This window comes from Podarcis cretensis (assembly GCF_951804945.1).
Source record: "Podarcis cretensis genome assembly, chromosome: 6".
NCBI lineage: Eukaryota > Metazoa > Chordata > Lepidosauria > Squamata > Lacertidae > Podarcis > Podarcis cretensis.
The window spans coordinates 63,642,216-63,661,045 of NC_137175.1; the positions used below are offsets into that span (position 1 = coordinate 63,642,216).

At 41.3% G+C, this 18,830-nt stretch overlaps 1 protein-coding gene across 1 annotated transcript in view; it reads left to right on the forward strand.

Moving 5' to 3' along the window:
* Positions 1–18,830, forward strand: part of CACHD1 (cache domain containing 1) — a 121,122-nt gene that overhangs the window by 94,472 nt on the left and 7,820 nt on the right. The window contains exons 16-26 of the mRNA XM_079982393.1: positions 484–594; positions 6,817–6,939; positions 8,471–8,570; positions 8,717–8,833; positions 10,108–10,268; positions 13,827–13,913; positions 14,055–14,171; positions 14,508–14,659; positions 16,201–16,362; positions 17,610–17,687; positions 18,694–18,795. Coding sequence (XP_079838519.1) covers positions 484–594; positions 6,817–6,939; positions 8,471–8,570; positions 8,717–8,833; positions 10,108–10,268; positions 13,827–13,913; positions 14,055–14,171; positions 14,508–14,659; positions 16,201–16,362; positions 17,610–17,687; positions 18,694–18,795 — 1,310 coding nt within the window. The remainder of the gene's footprint in view (positions 1–483; positions 595–6,816; positions 6,940–8,470; positions 8,571–8,716; positions 8,834–10,107; positions 10,269–13,826; positions 13,914–14,054; positions 14,172–14,507; positions 14,660–16,200; positions 16,363–17,609; positions 17,688–18,693; positions 18,796–18,830) is intronic.

Consider the following 18,830-nt stretch of genomic DNA (forward strand, 5'->3'; position numbering starts at 1 on the left):
CCAAGCAGCAGGCCCGAAGGGGCTCTCCCTGCAGCAGCAAGAAATATCACAGGAAGTAAAAGCTGCAGATACCTCCAGAAAGGTTTATTTAAACAGCAAATACCCTTCATGTTTTGAGTGCAGAAGTTCATCAAGGGCAAATCTCTGAAACAATAACATATATCACCCGTTGCATTTATTTTATTTCTGGAATTTATTTCCTATCATTCTCAAGTATAATCAACGTACTTATTAACACATGCAAAACCTTTTCAAAAACACACCAGTAACTAAAAGTTACCCATTAAAAAAATGTTGATATAGTTTAGGCACATTGGCTCCCAAAAACATAAGCAAGCTAAATTCACTTTGCACATAGTGTTTGTGTGTTTTAGCAAAATTCAGGTTCCATGTGTTTTGCAAACCTACCCCCCCCCCAGCATTCATTGTTGCCATGCAGAGTTATTTTATTATTTTAAAGATGCTTATTTTACTTTCTCTTAGGTACCTCCATGCTGTGGCAAATCCGGGATTAATTACTTTCACTGGGCCCTACTTAGATGTTGGAGGAGCTGGTTATGTGGTTACCATCAGTCATACGGTTCATTCTTCAAGGTAGATTTGTTTTTGGTAGTGACCAACTGCCGGGAGCCACAATTAAAACTGGTTAATATTTTATGTAAGAATCTCCTCAGATTCAACTTCCTGGAGGAGTAGCTATGTATCCAAGCTCTAGTTCAATGGAACTAAACCATGCAGAGTGGTATTTTGGTGGCATCTGAAAACATGGGCTATTAGACTTTTGCACACTTTAGTTTTTGTATAGCAAGTCTATACAGTGGTACCTCGGGTTAAGTACTTAAATCGTTCTGGAGGTCTGTTCTTAACCTGAAACTGTTCTTAACCTGAAGCACCCCTTTAGCTAATGGGGCCTCCCGCTGCTGCCGCGCCGCCGGAGCAAGATTTCTGTTCTCATCCTGAAGCAAAGTTCTTAACCCGAGGTACTATTTCTAGGTTAGCGGAGTCTGTACAGTGGTGCCTCGCAAGACGAAATTAATTCGTTCCGCGAGTCTCTTCGTCTTGCAGTTTTTTCGTCTTGCGAAGCACGGCTATTAGCGGATTAGTGCTATTAGCGGCTTAGCGGGGATTAGCGGCTATTAGCGGCTTAGCGGCTTAGAAAAAGGGGGAGGAAAGGAAAAAAACTCGCAAGAACTCGCAAGACGTTTCGTCTTGCAAAGCAAGCCCATAGGGAAATTCGTCTTGCGAAGCACCTCAAAAGACGGAAAACTCTTTCGTCTAGCGAGTTTTTCGTCTTGTGAGGCATTCATCTTGTGGGGCACCGCTGTAACCTGAAGCGTATGTAACCCGAGGTACCACTGTATAATGCAAGAGGTGATGAAGCTAGATAATAGTAGAAGAGGCAGTGGAAGCTTAGTGTCAGTGTGGTGTGTTCTCATTTTATTTTTACCTAGCTATTTAGTTAATTTTGTATTTATAGACTTGTTAAGGTGCACAGAGGTTGTGTGCGCAAGTTTGCATTCCCCATCCCCTATTTGAAGTAGTTTCCTATAGATAAGTTGCTACTTCTATGGCATGGATGCTTCTTCCATGTGGTTAGGGTGCCATATTGCAGCAGTTGGGTGACAGGCTAGTGTGTTATTGTAGGCAGAGAGTTACACTTTGGTCAGGGAGATCCTCATGCAGCCATGCAGTTCACAGAGTCCAGATGAAATTTTACCCAAAAATTACTTAACTCACATGTGAAACTGCTGATCTTCTAACAAAGCTGTGTAATTTGAGCCTAAAATCAGTCTCCATACCTGAGGATAGGAAAGTGGGCAAAGTAACATTTTTAAGGGATCTAAGGAGGATCTGGATAATTACAGGTTGGTTAGCTTTTAATGGCTGTTCTGAGAAAGCTGTGGGAAGCATTATTAAACATTGAATTACCAAGCATGTAGGCGAATAATCTTGCTGAAGCAGATCCAGGATTGCTTGTGCGAGGGTAAGCCCTGTCTCACTAACCTAGAAATAAGAGGGAAGATCCTCTTATGAACATAGGAGCCAACTCCTAAGGACTGAAGTCCCCCCCCATAAATTATTTGAGGGGGCGGCCCCCACAAAGTTGATGGGTATTGCCATTCAAATGGTGTGTATGTGTTATAGCTGTCAACTTTCAGATTTGAAAATAAGGGTTCAGCAGCCTTGAAAATAAGGGATCAGCAGCCTCACCTGTCCCGGGGACAGTCTACGGGATATCTAACAATCCTGGATAGTAGCGGGAAGCAGCGGGAAATGGCGCTGGATAAGGGAATTTCCCGCAAAAAAAGGGAAGGTTGACAGTTATAGTATGTGTGTGCCACGTCTTATGACTGATTATGCGGGGTGGGGCTTACCTCACCCCTCCCTCCCAATATTTTATTCAATTTGGCACCCCTGCTTATGAATCAGTAACTGGTTCAGAAACAGGAAGCAGAGAATAGGAATAAATGGACAGCTCTCCCAATGGAAAGGGTGTAAAAAATATTGTGGATCAAATTCATGTGTTCACAAATGATATGGGCTTAGGGGGCAGCAGTAAGGTGGCCAAGTTTGCAGATGATGCCTCGAGGTTGTTAAAACAAAAAGGGATTGCATGGAGCTCAAAAGGATATCTTGAAGCTTTTACTGATTTTATTCTCATATATTGTACTCCCCCTTGAAATGTTTTTCATAAAAGTGTGGATTATAAATACGTACATAAACAAACAAACAAAATATATAGTACAGGTGGGAAAATGGTACCAGATGTCTGAGAACAGGGAGATGGTCCCCCCCCCCCACCTTCTAAATATTATTGTGAAAAATATGCCAGTATAGGCTCTCGGAGACTGTGTTTTATGGCCCTTTGATGTGTCAGTTGCTAAGGCAACAATATGTAGTCTTGAGCTGAGGAGCAAAATAGGGGTATCAGCAGACCTCCACATATGGGTAAGATGTTATCATTTATTCACAGCGGCTCTTACTACTTCTGCATCTTTTAAGCTTTAACATACACAACACATACCAAATAACCATACTGTCTCCAGTTTAAATTATCATGATTGCGCCCAGCTAATGTTGGCTGTCCACAAAATTTTATTTTTCTTGTGTTAGAGGATTTTTGTTCTGATAAAGTAAGATTCCCCAGCTTCCATTAAAAAGGGGGGGACCCCACTTCCTCATTGTTGGGGTGGGGGTAATATTGAAAAACAGAATAATTGACACATTGGATGAAGAGAATGAGAGGGCATATTGGCAAATTGGCAGTATTTAATTCAGGTAGTGGAATGCTAAAAGATGCACTGAATTAACACAATCAGGGTTTTTTAAGGAGTGGTGGAGGTGCTTGGCACAATTTCTTATTTGAAATTTATGGTTCACATTATGCATTTCTGTTGGGAAGTTACAGGACTTGCACTACATGTGGCTGGTCTGTCGTTCTCAGACTACTGGGAAGTAGATCTGATCGTGGGCTAGAATTTGAGACCCATTTCTCTCTCCCCCTCCCCCATTTGTCACATGTAAAGGGATAATGTGAGAGCCAGTTTGGCATCATGGTTAGAATCTCAGACTGGAATGATCCCCACTTAACTCCCTGGGTCACTTTGGACCAGTCACTATTTCTCATCCTGTTTTGACTTCTGAATACAGTATGGTTTTGTTCTGTATTTTTTTTGGTGTTTGCTCTGAAACTCAACAAAAATTACATTAAAAAAACTTATTTCTCACCCTAGCTTAACCTCCTAGGAGTAGCACCTTAAAAACCCAACACATTATTTGTGGCATAAACTTTCATGAGCTGGAGACCACTTCATCAGATGCATGGAGTGTGATCGTCAGCTGGCAGATATGTATCCATGTGATTGTAGAACAGGGGGGCGGGAGGGTAAATAATGAGATCGGAAGTAAATGTCGCACGCAAAGTGCAGACAGTAACAGTTGCCTTAAAGCTTAAGCTCACAGGGTTATTGAGAAGGTAAAATGGGGATGGAGAACCACACATACCACCTTGAGTTCCATGGAGGAAAGATGGGTTATACCGTATTTTTCGCTCTATAAGACGCACCCGACCACAAGACGCACCTAGTTTTTGGAGGAGGAAAACAAGAAAAAAATATTCTGAATCTCAGAAGCCAGAACAGCAAGAGGGATCGCTGCGCAGTGAAAGCAGCAATCCCTCTTGCTGTTCTGGCTTCTGGGATAGCTGCGCAGCCTGCATTCGCTCCATAAGACGCACACACATTTCCCCTTACTTTTTAGGAGGGAAAAAGTGAGTCTTATAGAGCAAAAAATACGGTAAATGCAGTACTGTCACTTGGGCAGTGGGTACCGCTGAAGTGGGAAGAAACTGAGAAGACTAGCCTGTGATCTTGATTCTCCAGGATCTTTAGGTCTTATTCTGTCCATCCTGGACCCATGCTGGAGTGTTCCCATAACTGTTTTTTAAAAGCTGGCTGGAATGAACAGCAGCACAGTTAGCATAGGATGGTGTGCCTACCAAATCCAGAAAGATGCTGGTTGTGCCTAAACAGGTGGGAATCTTTGCAACCAACAGAGGGCCAAGAAACCGAAATGTATATTCAGTTGGCAGTGTAACAAATCCCCCGTGGATATGAATTTCATATTCCCGGCATGCCTCATCTAGAGGTTCATGCTTAACACAAAGATCAAGAGGTCGCAGATGGAGTGGTCCCTTTGGGAGAAATGTTTGTCCATCAACAAGCTGCTTCTCTCCATACTAATTTTGCCGTGCGGCTCTATTATCCATTTCAAAGGCTGCTTGGTTTCATCCAGGGCCAGATCATTTGGTGCACAGTATTACATCCAAGTTTACACTATAGCATGAAACCTGCTTACGTTGAAGTGTTCCGACTTAACTGGTTTGTGGGTAAATTATACTTTCTGAATGGATTAGTTTGCAGTAAAGGGGCTAATTTCATGGATTTTTAACAATAAGCGATGAAGTAACTATTGCATCCCAGCTCTTATTAATCATACATTTTTTCTGCTACAAGAAAAAATAAATAATAATGTCTTTTCAGAAAACGTAATTTATCCACAAAGCAGTTAAGTCGGAACACTTCAATGTAAGCTGATTTATTTTAGGCTGAAGTCCAAGTTTTCTGACTTAGATGGTGGGTCACGCTGTGTCCATATTCATTTTAAACCTAAACCTTTCAAATGGGAATTAGAAGAAAACTCTAATGGGGGGGAAATGACCTTTCAGCTTCTTGGAATTTTAACATCTTTACAGGGAATTCATATTCCCTTTCTCATGATGGAAGGATAAGTGAAAAGCTGTGAAGAATTTTAATAAGCAGAAGGTCTGAAGGCCACGCAGTTCCCCAGAAGCTGAAAGGAATCTGATCCTTTAAACAGCATCTATCCACAGAAGGCAGATGTATTTCTGTAGCTTCTGTAATGCTTCAGGGGACCTGCAGGCCTGTGATGAGCCAAGGGATTTGTTGTTGGTTTTTTGTTTACCATTCAGGATTTTTAAAAAGTTGATCTAGCACTGCTGTATTTTAATGAAAACCAGCACTGATATTATTAAAAAGACAAAAAAAATATATGACTGATTGTTATGTGTCCTTGGTACTTAAACGTAGTGGCTCCGCTGTGCTTTCGTAAGGAGAATGTTTCGGTACAGATCATATTTTGAAGCAAAACAACATGTTATAAACAATTGGTGTGTGACTTTCAGATACAAAGAATGCTGAAATGCTCCAGTTCATTGTATACTGCCAAAGAATACAAACTAAATTGTGGTTCAGATTTTGAGTGTTGCTGCCTCACCCTCTGGACTTAGCTGCCAGATAGATACAAAATGGTGTTTCCTCTGTTAACGTTTAGGCATGGCCCATTCTCACAAGAATTTTCATTAAGTTAATTGCACCTGGCTCGCTTTCGTAACTCCTTGTCCAGTAAGAGCGGAAGTGTTTTAAACATATGCATACATTTATGCAGTTCAACAATCAGAATCTTCTAGAAAGTTCAATTAAGAGACATATCAGCTTACTTGCCTACTTACTTGACTTGCATTTTATCTACTTTTATATTTATATTTATCAATGATATGGAAGATTCTGAGTTACATTAGTCATGATTCGCAGGAATCTTAATCCAGCTTTATGAATGTGGAACTCAACAGTATGATTTGTTAAGGTGCTGAACATCACAATGAGAATGGTGTCATACTTTACTTTTGGTCATTTATTATGCTGCTCTTACGCTGTCCAAGCATATTGTAGGATGGAAGTGATAGGAGGTGCAAAATTTTAATTTGCTAAAGTCTTTTTTAAAAAGTCAGGTATGGACCAAAGAGATTCAAGTTCACAATTCTTGAGAAACTTAAGTTCCTCATGGCTTTCTCATATCTGATATTGTTTTCTGTCAAAATTGGAAGGAAATGGGCAAAAACAAAGACCTGACCCTTAATTGCGTCAACTACAAATGCACTACTTCCCTACCCTGACGTGCAAGTTTACTGTTTTTGCCCATTGAAAATTGTGGTATTTCATGGAGTAGAATTGTTTACCACCACATGTGTATTTACCTGAGATATGTGTGTTAGTTGCTCTTTCTGTTAAGTATTTTACCTAACTCTGAGGGGGGAATTGATTGTCTCTGTGATCTAGTGAGAGGCCATTATCATGGTTTATGAGCTCATGGAGCAGGCTGATTCCTCACCTATTCAGAATCCATAGTCTGCTTTTCATTTGACATGTCCATGACAACTACAAAATATAAAAATTTTTGGTTGTTTTGTTGATAGCGTGTCTCTCAAGACCTTTCCACCCCTCTTTATTGTTGCAGTTCACAAAAGTCTTCAGGCCATTCGGTTGCTGTGATGGGCATTGATTTCACTCTGAGGTATTTCTACAAGGTTCTAATGGACCTGCTACCTGTTTGCAACCAAGATGAAGGGAATAAAATAAGGTAAATGTGTGTTAGTTGCATATTTCACAATGTTTTACCTGTTTTAGAATTCTGTTCAATAAAGTCTCTCACTCAACACTTTTTTAAAAAAAAAACCAACACATTGCATTTCAACCTTAAATTCATTATCCTTGTCAAATCTGTTGAAATCTAGAAGCAGAATCATGTTGAATGTGTGAATCTCTTAACCGCTGAATTGCTACAAAAAGTAACCATTTTAATCTGTAGTAGCGGGAAGATAGAATGCAGAGCACCATAGAGATTAACTGGTTAACAGTGACAAGTGCTTTCATAAACCACTAACTTCGTTATCTAATATATGACATTAAACTATCTTCAAACAGCTTAATATTGTTGACCTGCTCCAAAGATGTTAACCCTTGCATCTAAGTTTGGACAAAACAGAAAAAAACTAGTTAATTGGAGACTTCCTGGTTTGTTTGGTGGTTTCTTAAGTCAACATGTGATCACCCAAACACTCTCCTATTGTTTTTTGGCTGCTATCTTAGATTATGCTAAGTTAAGTATCCAAACACCAGGTCTCTCCATCAGAGAAATTGTGTTTGGACAATTGTAGTTGCTTAATAAACGGAGATAGGAATGAGCCTTTTGTGCTCTTACCCAGCTTATTTGCTGCTCCCTTCATGTGAGCCAGCAAAAAAGGCAGGAAGACTGCCTTTTCCTTAACTGCAGTTTCCTGTTTCATCCATACTGAGGAATTAAAACAGGATATTAAGCCAAATCATAGCTTAATATCCTGGCATGTTCTGAAGCTGTTAAGCATGGTTTGTCTCTGGATGAAACACACGACTATAGCTAATAGAAGATTTCCTGAGTTGTTCATTCCCTTGCACAAAGGTGTTGTGTGCACACCCAGGAGGCTCATTCATATCTTGACTCGTTCTCTACTCCTGCCTTCTGGTTTGCTCTCCAATCCTGATTACTTCTTGGTCTTGACTCCTAACGTTTTCTCCAACTCTCCTCTCTGGTTGCCCATGGATTCTGATTACCTTTGGGTCCTGGCTACCAGCTATCAACACCTGGCTCTTAAATACCTTCAAAATGGTCCCTCAAAAGTCTCAAAAAGCAGAGTTCTGTGGGCAATGCTCTTGAAAATTTAAAACTGTACCATTACAATCCAAATGCCAGTGAAAAGTAGATTTTTTGTTACCTGTATGTTATGAAAGTTAAGCTTGTTTTAATGTATTTGTTTATTTTGCTTGTGTTAGTTGTGGTGATGGGGGAGAAGCAGTGTGGGGCACTGAATTTCCAGTGGCTTCAGAAACTTCGCTTACCGTTTAGCTGCATATATTCCGCGACAGATTTTCATGATTTTCAGACATGCAACACTACAAAGTCTCTGCTTCAGTGAACAAACAGAAATGTGCAGAATGCATCTCGTACCAAAGCCTGTGATTTGTATTTGTCTCCACAGCTGTTTCTGCAAAATTGCTCTCAACATACAACATGCTAAATGTACTTTTATAGGTATTCTGACCTAGGTTTCATTTTATTGTACCCTGTTGGGCAGGTGCTTTATTATGGAGGACAGAGGATATCTTGTGGCACACCCTACTCTTATTGACCCCAAAGGCCATGCTCCAGTAGAACAACAACACATTACACACAAGGTTTGGCTAAGTCATTGTACTTACCTCTATCGATCGATCTATCTATCATCTATCTATCATGTGAGAGATATAAATGTTAATTTAGCAGCTGCTGTTGCTTTGTAAAATTAAAAAAAAAAGTTAAAATCCTTACCTTTTATTTGCAGGAACCTCTGGTGGCAAATGATATTCTAAACCATCCAAACTTTGTGAAGAAAAACCTTTGTAACAGTTTCAGTGACAGAACAGTCCAGAGGTTTTATAAATTTAATACCAGCCTGACGGTATGTGTGGCGTGTGGGAGGGGAGATGTATGTGTGTTTTTGTTTGGCTGTTTGTTTTCTTGCAGCTGGATGCATGAAAAATAGTAAAATACCATGAGTGGAATTCAATACCACACTACTGTGACAGTTCCGTTGGCACAAGTGTCTCTTCATGTCCAAAGGAGCGATCTCCCCTATCATCTCCCCATGTGCTGTTCTGTTCCAACCAATTTGGGGAGGCTGGGGAGGGGGGCGGAATTTGTAATTTTACAGTAGCTTCACATAAACTTGAAACACAAAATAAACCAAAAACAGAACAGAGGAGGCTGGTCACTCAGGAACAGTACCTTTTTCTGTACACCCCAAACTCCAAAGCTGTCTCCCCTCCCGCACACACTCATATTCATTAACTTCCTATAATTCCTGTCCATAAACTCCGCTAGCCAATCACAGTTGTGAACAGCCCAGTCAATCACAAGCATCACTGTGGCTAGCAGGTCCAACCATCATCCTTGTCCTCCTAGGTTGGCGGGGGCAGGGCGGGGTTGAACTTGAGGAGGAGGAGGAGTCTCCCAGCCTAACCTCCCTCACAGGGTTGAGTTCAGTTAGATTCACGGCTTAAGCGTCCACAGTAACTTTGCAAGGAAGCAGGTTGATGAGAAAACCAGAACAAACTGGTCCAGCCTCCAGTGCCCCCCTAGGTCACCCCTCAAGGTCCAGCCACCACTGAACCCAGCTCTCAAAAAGAAACTGCATTATTTGGTTTTGCTTATAATAACCCTTTTTTAAATGATTAAAATGAATGGTGGGTTCTGATAACTAGTTTGGTGCTAAGTGGATACTTTTAAATCCTTCATGATAACTGAGGAAATGGTATAAACTGAGTTCACGTGGGGGTGGGAATCAACTTAGAGTTAAAATGAATACTCAGGAAACAAAAGATATTGATATTGTGGATTCTGTTTCCACCTCCTGTTTAACCTTTCTATAAGAAGTCAAGGAAGACACTCCAGGTGTCTTCTTTACTAACCGGTGCTATATTGGTGAGTGAGGAAATCTTCAAGAAGTGTATCCCTTAACAACCCCTTTGTGGCATGTGAAGGGGGCTTTGAGTGTTGTTAGCACTTTCCCTGCACCGGTAACAAGAACTACGCAACCCTAAGTAGAGGGAACCCTGTAGGTTTCATTGCAGGGTGACTTTTTTGTTTCAGAAACATTTGTGGTAGTAGTAACACTTCACCTCACCAGGAGACATGTTCCCTGCCATATGTCTGATGCGTTTTCCTCTCCTTTAGGGTGATCTGACAAATCTCGTGCATGGCAGCCACTGTTCCAAATACAGGCTGACAAGGATACCTGGAACCAATGCCTTTGTTGGAATCGTAAATGAAACGTGTGACTCGCTTGCCTTCTGTGCCTGCAGTATGGTAGATAGGCTCTGTCTGAACTGCCACAGGTAAGAGAATTATTTATTTTTTTTACATCCGCTATAGTGATTGGATTAGATTTATCCAAAGTGGAGGCCTTAGCTAATGTGCATTAAAAAAAAAAAGTCATTGAATGAACCATTTGTGAATTGCAGAGGAGTATTTTAAATCTTGTTTATGTAAAAAGCTTTGCACACTTCTTATTTTTGTGCACTGTAATACTTTAAGTGCCTCATGTTTGAGGCATCTGCTGAAACACAAGCGAAAGTATCCCTGGATACCTGGTTGCTGTGTCTCCCTTTTCCTTCCAGAGTAGCAGTGGCTGCTATTCCCTCTAACTATGTATATAAGAAATGATGGCACCTTTACTGTTGCACCTGCCCAAGCATTGAAAGCTGCAGCCTAGTCATATTGACTGTGGAGGTAGAATTCACACCTGTTGCATCAAAGGAACAGGAATGCCATCTACTTAATCTTGCCTGCTGGGCAGGTAGCCACTGGATTGCCATATCTGAGCTCTGCTTCCTGCTGGGAAAGGCTCAGCTGCTTGTGGAAGAAACCAGGCTTTCCCCTTTGCTGCTACATATTTGCGCACTTTGGAGGAATTTGGGAGTATAGTCTCTGGGTCAGCACTGTGATCTTTTAGGAATGAGATTTGCATCTTAATATGAAGCAGAGCTTGGTTCTAACATCAGCATAACTTCCTTAGTGCCTATGAATTCTTACCTGTCCCTGATACCTTCTGAGTATTCTGGCTCTATCATTAGTGTTGTGTGTGTGAGAGAGAGTTTTGTAACAAAAGAAACAAAACACACACACACACACAGGCACAGAACAAACCACATAGGTAATACACAGATAATGTGAAAAGGATCTAGGAGTCTTGGTTGACCACAAACTTGACATGAGCCAACAGTGTGACGCGGCAGCTAAAAAAGCCAATGCAATTCTGGGCTGCATCAATAGGAGTATTGCATCTAGATCAAGGGAAGTAATAGTGCCACTGTATTCTGCTCTGGTCAGACCTCACCTGGAGTACTGTGTCCAGTTCTGGGCACCACAGTTCAAGAAGGACACTGACAAACTGGAACGTGTCCAGAGGAGGGCAACCAAAATGGTCAAAGGCCTGGAAACGATTCCTTATGAGGAACGGCTAAGGGAGCTGGGCATGTTTAGCCTGGAGAAGAGGAGGTTAAGGGGTGATATGATAGCCATGTTCAAATATATAAAAGGATGTCACATAGAGGAGGGAGAAAGGTTGTTTTCTGCTGCTCCAGAGAAGCGGACATGGAGCAATGGCTCCAAATTACAAGAAAGAAGATTCCACCTAAACATTAGGAAGAACTTCCTGACAGTAAGAGCTGTTCGACAGTGGAATTTGCTGCCAAGGAGTGTGGTGGAGTCTCCTTCTTTGGAGGTCTTTAAGCAGAGGCTTGACAACCATATGTCAGGAGTGCTCTGATGGTGTTTCCTGCTTGGCAGGGGGTTGGACTCGATGGCCCTTGTAGTCTCTTCCAACTCTGTGTTTCTATGATTCTAAGTAATAACAGTGTATAAGGCACCAATGTCATGACAAAATTTCACACATTGGTAATTATAGAAAGAATTATATGTATCCGTTGTAGTAGCAGCATATGAAATAAAATTCCACCAATGGGGTAGAAGTGTTCTGGATTTCTTTTCTTTTTTAAAATATATTTTTATTGAGTTTTACATTGCAAATTTAAATTCAAACATTAAACATCATCATCATCATTTAGGATTTCCTGAATCCTTTGACTCCCCTTTGCCCTTCCATGGTTACCATTATCAATCTTTTTTCAACTGCTTCCCTTATTTTCTCTATTTTTAAAAAATAATCCATTTTTACCATAGTTTTTCGTACATTACAAGCATTACTCAAATCCTGCCAGAAGTGTTCTGGATTTCAGATCCACTGGAGACTTTCAGATTGTGAGTTACTTGCTAAGTTCCATACAGTTTTGTACCATAATAATAAGTGATGCTTTCCATTTTTGCACTACAGAAATCCTTGCTGCAGCCAACAGCCATGTTAAAAGCTCTCTTGAACAAAACTGGTTGTTAGTATTCTTCAGTCTTGTGCACATTAACTATGTGAATTAACCTACCCGGCTAACTTAGTTCAGTTTAACTCAGAGGAAAATGCTCATTCAGCGTAAAACTTTATGTGTTTCTGAGGGTTGATGAAAGTTTTATTTATTTGTATCTATCATTTAATAGTTGTTGTGTTTTGAATCTTCACTTAACAGCTAGATTTTGCCTCATGCATCCAGATTATCTATAACCTCTGCTGCAACCACACTTGGAATACTGTGTACAGATCTAGTTGCCACAACTAAAAAATGGTAACTGGGTAGCTGGAAAAGGTGCAGAAAAGGGCAACCAAAATAATTAAGGGCCTTTCCTAGGCAGAAACATTTGGAGCTGCTTTAGAAGAAGGCAAATAAGGAGGAGTATTAATTGAAATTTCTGACATTGTGCCTCATGTGGAAGTACTGTTTTCCACATGAAGCATAATTTTATAAATTTCCCTTATTTGTCTAGAGGCTTTCTAAATTTTCTTTCTCTCTCTCTCTCTCTCACACACACACACATATAATACCAGAACCTGGGTTATCTAATGATGGCGATTGGTGGAAGATTCAGGACAGAGAAAAGGAAGTAGTTTTTCATTCAGCACACAATAAAATTCTGGAATTTACTACCGCAAAATGTAATTAACAGCCACCAACTTGCGTGGCTTTAAGAGGAAATTAGGCAAATTCATGGGGGATATCCTTATTAGACAAGTTGACGGAGTGCTTCCTCCAGAATCAGAGTCAGCAGAGTTTAGGATACCAGCCCACGGGAAACAACAGCTGGAGAAGGGTTTTGGGCATCTGGTTGGCCACTGTGGGAAGCAGAATGCTGGTCTGGATAGCCCTTTGATCTGAGCCAGCAGGGCCCTTTGTCCTGCAGTTGCATAGGCAATATGCTCAGTACAACACAGAGTGCACTGAAACTATGAGATATTCTGCAGTACAGTGGTACCTTGGGTTAAGAACTTAATTCGTTTTGTAGGTCTGTTCTTAACCTGAAACTGTTCTTAACCTGAGGTACCACTTTAGCTAATGGAGCCTCCCGCTGCTACCGCGCCACCGACGCACGATTTCTGTTCTCATCCTGAAGCAAAGTTCTTAACCTGAGGTACTATTTCTGGGTGAGTGGAGCCTGTAACCTGAAGCGTCTGTAACCTGAAGCGTCTGTAACCCGAAGTACCACTGTATATGACATCTTTGCCCAAGTGGACTTTCAGGGTTAAAGTGTGCATGTGAAAGAGAGATTTGACCCAGGATAAGAGACTCGCAGACATCTTTCTTTCTTTCTTTCTTTCTTTCTTTCTTTCTTTCTTTCTTTCTTTCTTTCTCTCTCTCTCTCTCTTTCTCTCTTTCTCTCTTTCTCTCTTTCTCTCTTTCTCTCTTTCTCTCTCTCTTTCTCTCTTTCTCTCTTTCTTTCTTTCTGATATTTAGAAATAAATGTGATTCTAATAAGCATTGTCTCGTTTGTTCTTTCTTTCCTTCCTGAAGAATGGAGCAGAACGAATGTGAATGTCCTTGCGAGTGCCCCCTAGAGGTTAATGAGTGTACTGGCAACCTTACCAACGCAGAAAGCAGGTAACTAGCACAATAATGATTTTTTTCGGTGGGTTATATTTGCTGATAGGTGCACAGCGTACTATACGTTCTAAATCAGGGTACATTTTCTCATAACTCTTAGTAACTGATTTCCCCCCCTGTGCTTTTCCCAAACTTTAGAAATCCTAGTTGTGAAGTCCATCAAGAACCTATGACATTTATTGCAGTTGATCCCAGTCTACAAGATGCTCTTCCTCAATGTATTAATACACGGTGCAATCAAAGGATGGAGAGCAGGTGAAGTTCGTGGGTTTTCCATACACACACACAAGCATGAGTGAATCTAAAATAAAACACCTGTAGTGTGGCAACAGCAAACCATGATTGAATTTCATAGTGGGCCTTGTCACAAAACTGCCCTTGACTTAAAATCAGCGACACTGGGAAATGAGGGGAGGTGGCCTTATACAAGCTTAGTGCAACATGCCGGCGCAACAAAATGGTCTTGCTTCACTTTTAAGGAAAATTACGCCTTTAACTTTGGGGGGTGGAGAACAGTTTCAGTAGTATGTTTTCTGAGATTTGGGACAGCAGAGTTGTAATAATCCTCCCTGCCATTTCCTTGTCTTCCAGGGATTGCTTTGGTGTCTTGGACTGTGAGTGGTGCATGGTAGACAGCGATGGAAAGACCCATTTAGATAGATCCTACTGCGCTCCTCAGAAGGAATGCTTTGGTGGAATTGTGGGTGCCAAAAGCCCTTACGTGGATGACATGGGAGCCATTGGTAAGGATGGTCATGGTGGACAAACATCAATGTATTTAATGTATTCACATCTGTCATAAAGTCAAACCTGGACAGATTGTACAAGTCACAATGGGACATCCTTGTGACAGAGTATCTTGGGGCTTTCCCCTGCATTAAAATGCAGCATTTTCAGCCATTGCACACTGTAAGATGAAGTGCCATTGTCGGCGTGTTTGTTGATCACATTGCTCCCTGGTACTCTGAGAAGCTGCGGTTGATGAAGCAGGCTGGGCAATCACTGGGGTGCAAGTGGTGGAAATCTCTTTCCAAATGGACAAAGGATGTGTTTAGGACACATAATCATGCCTATCACATGGCAGTGAAGGCAGGAAACAACCCATACTGTATTGCAAGCATTTCATCCTCAAGGTGTCCGTTGGCAGAATTGTTTCATGTGGTCCAGAGACTCGTTACTTCAGATTAGGGGATGAATCTCTGGAGTGCATGGTGACTACCTGTGAGCAGCTTGCCAGACACTTTGAGGACAACGTTGTTGACAAAGCCCTGAACAATTGGGTCCAGGATACCCTGAAAAACCACCTGAACCTTTATTATATGTATGATCACAGAGATCATCCAAAGGAGAGCTGTTAGTGGCTCCCCATGTTATAGAGGCCAACTTGGCCTCAATGATAATTTGGACATTTAGTGTTGCCATTCTCATACCGTGGAACGCTCTTGAAGCAGAGATTTGGCAAGCATCCTCACTTTTGACTTCCAGACATCTTTTTTGTGCTGATGGGCCTTTGCACCTGATTTTTTTTTTATTGGTCAGTCACCTGGATGAATATCTGTATTATTACTTTTTACATATTTAAAATGGTGCTTTATGATTTATACTATACAATGCCTTGATACATCTTATGATATGGCAGTATAGAAATATTTTAAGAAAAAACAAACAAACAAATAAACTTGAACAGGGAATTTTGCATCCATTCGTACCAATCTTCCAGCATATCGCTCTTGTGTCATAGCTGTCAACGTTTCCCTTTTTTAAAGGAAAATTCCCTTATTCCGAATAGGATTCCTCGCAAGAAAAGGAAAAAGTTGACAGCTATGTCTGGTCTGCGTGTTACCTAGAATAGTCAACAGATTTGTATTCTTACAGTGTGTCACTTTAAAGGCTGATACATTTTAATTTTGGGAGTTTCTCTGTGCAGTCAGTACAGTTGTACCTTGGAAGCCAAACGGAAGTCTTCCAGAACGTTTGACTTCCAAGGTGCAGCTTCCGATTGGCTGCAGGAGCTTCCTGCAGTCAATCGGAAGCCACAGAAGCCCCACCAGATGTTCTGCTTCCAAAAGAACGTTCACAAACTGGAACACTCACTTCTGAGTTTGCGGCATTCGGGAGCCAAACCGTTTGGCTGCTAATGCATTCATCAACCAAGGTACGACTGTATTATACAGTAATTGTTGTGACTTTCTCATTACCTTCTAATTTATGTTTCGGGTGGTTTGAACTTTTTGCAAAGCATTTACATAAGCTTTTTTTCCCCCCCTCCCCCTCTGAAATAAAGGAGATGAGGTGATAGCTTTAAATATGATTAAAAGTGCTCCGGTTGGTCCTGTTGCTGGAGGTATTATGGGATGCATAATGGTGCTAGTTCTGGCAGTCTATGCCTATCGTCATCAGATTCACCGCAGAAGCCACCAGCACATGTCCCCACTTGCAGCACAAGGTAAGAACTTTTTTAAAAAAACAAAACAAAAACACCACTATTTTGTGGAGGGTGGGGGTTGCAGAGAGTATGCAAATTGTTCAGAGAGTTTCTGGCCACAACAGCTGAAACAACTTACTTTGAGGGTTGTCCTAGCACTTTTCTGATAATCCAAGGTTTATTGTAATCATGCGTCTCAGAATGTTCACTTCACATTATCTGCTGTGACATAGAATGGGCCCTGCTGCCCTCTGCTGGATGCAGAATTTAAAGCTGGACTGTTCTAGCTAAATGACCTTAAAAACATAGCAACACACCACTTTCTAGGCTCTTGCAAATACAATTTCTCATCTTAGAGTTTAGGATTCTACATTCCTGTCTAGACTCCTGACCGTGACTCCTGACTCCTGATGTGACTCCTGACTCCTGATGTGAATGATTTCAGCATAAATATGTGTGCGTTATGTTGTCATGATACTTTTGAATGCCTCCTGCTTCCAAAGTTCCTTTTTCCTAGACGTTTTCTTCTGTTCCAACTGAACAGAAGATGACATATACCAGAAACACAAATGAGAAAGGGTATCCGGTATTAGGGAATTTCTCTTTATGAAATGAAAAAACAAGCGCATTATTCCTCATTGTATTATACCGTTTCCTAAAATTAAACTAAATAGTGTGCCCCGTGAACGTTGACAGCCAGTGTGCTAGTCCTGGACAAGCAGTCACAGGAATTAAGAAACAGTCACCATTCAATAAAAAACTTAAGAGCATAACCAGAGCCTTCTGAACATAGACTGTAGGAAGCCCATTATCTGACAAATATGAACGGTTGTTATGCTAGCACACTCACAACTGACCCTATGAGCATGATAAGCAAAATATTTTTAAGGGCGCTGTTGCTGAAAAAATTGAGTTTCACGATAGCAATTTTAATAGGCAACTGCTTCAGTAGTAATTACATCAAGTCAAAACAAGTCACCCATAGTTTGTGACTAACTGTTGCTGAAGTGGCTCAAGAAAGGGAAGCAAGAGGTTAGCAAGTTTGCACCCTTGTTTTCAATATTGGTACGTACCCTTTCAGTACTTGCTGTCTGTAGTTTTAACCAAAATATTAAAATGGTTGGCTCTGAGGCTTCTGGACCTCAAATCTCTTGTTCTCAGAAAAAAAGGGGCATCTCACGGGCATTTCCAAAGCTGGGCACTTTTGCAGTCTAATGCAACATCTTCACCCTTAACAGTGGCATTTCTCTGTTTGTAATGGTGTGTAGAAATGTCAGTCCGCATGTCCAACCTGGAGAATGAGAGGGACGAGAGGGATGAAGACAGTCACGAAGACAGAGGAATCAGTAAGTATGAAGCAGTCACACTGTCACTGCAGGTGGGGAAGACTATGAGGCTCAGTGCTGTTTCTTCTGCACGCCTTTCCAACACATAGCATTTATCTCCATCAGGATGACAAGAGTGCCTTACGATTTTGGGTCCCAGTCATTCTCGCATCAACCCTGCGAGTGACACTGCAGTATTTGCCTGCTTACAGACTGGAGGCAACAATAGAAAATTATTGACTTGCCCTAAAGCCACCCACTGGCTGAACAGTGATTTGAAGCTGGGCCAACATTCTGTTCATTGTATCACTCCACCTCCTGCCTCCTTACATTCTTTCAAAGATCTTACACAGTCTGGCAAATATAAATGCAGCCCTTAGTTCAAACAGCTCATGGACCACAGTTGATCTTAACTTGCTGATTTCTGTGCCCTCACTGACGGTATGCTTGCCGTCAGACACCAAGTCACCTCCCAGAATCTAAATTAGACTTGCTAGCTTTCAAGGAGCCTGAAACATAGATATAAATGTAGCAGACTGAATCACAGCTATTATTCTACAGGTTCCTGTGGTTGCCTTGATAGGTTTTAGCTGCCACTGGTATTTTTTGCAGCAAACGCTGTAACTTATGGTGCCTTAAAGACAGGTGTGGGTATAATTTGCTTCCAGATTTGTCATGAAGCACACACAGTGCTGACCCTGCCACAGAAAACCAGCAGCTACTCTCCTTGTTGTGAGATTCAGAAATTTTAATCAATGTGCCGTCATCCCTCCACACAGTTTTAACCCTCATGTTTTCAGACGAAGGCTGAAGATGGCTCCTATTATGAATTCCACTGGGCATATAAAGTACAACAATAGATTTTTAAAAGGGAGGGGGGAGTTTGGTCAATATTGGAATTCCACAGCAACCTTATAATGATCTCTTTCATAAAATCTTTTCTAAACGGATGCTTTATTTGAGAATGTGTGCTCAGTGTAAACTTTTTTCTCCCTCCTCACCCCCTTCTTATTCTGCTCACTCCTAGTCAGCAACACCCGGTTTATAGCAGCAGTTATTGAGCGCCATGCGCACAGCCCAGAACGTAGACGCCGCTACTGGGGACGCTCAGGAACAGAAAGCGATCATGGTAAGACTTTGGAAGTTGCTGACGTCTGTATTATG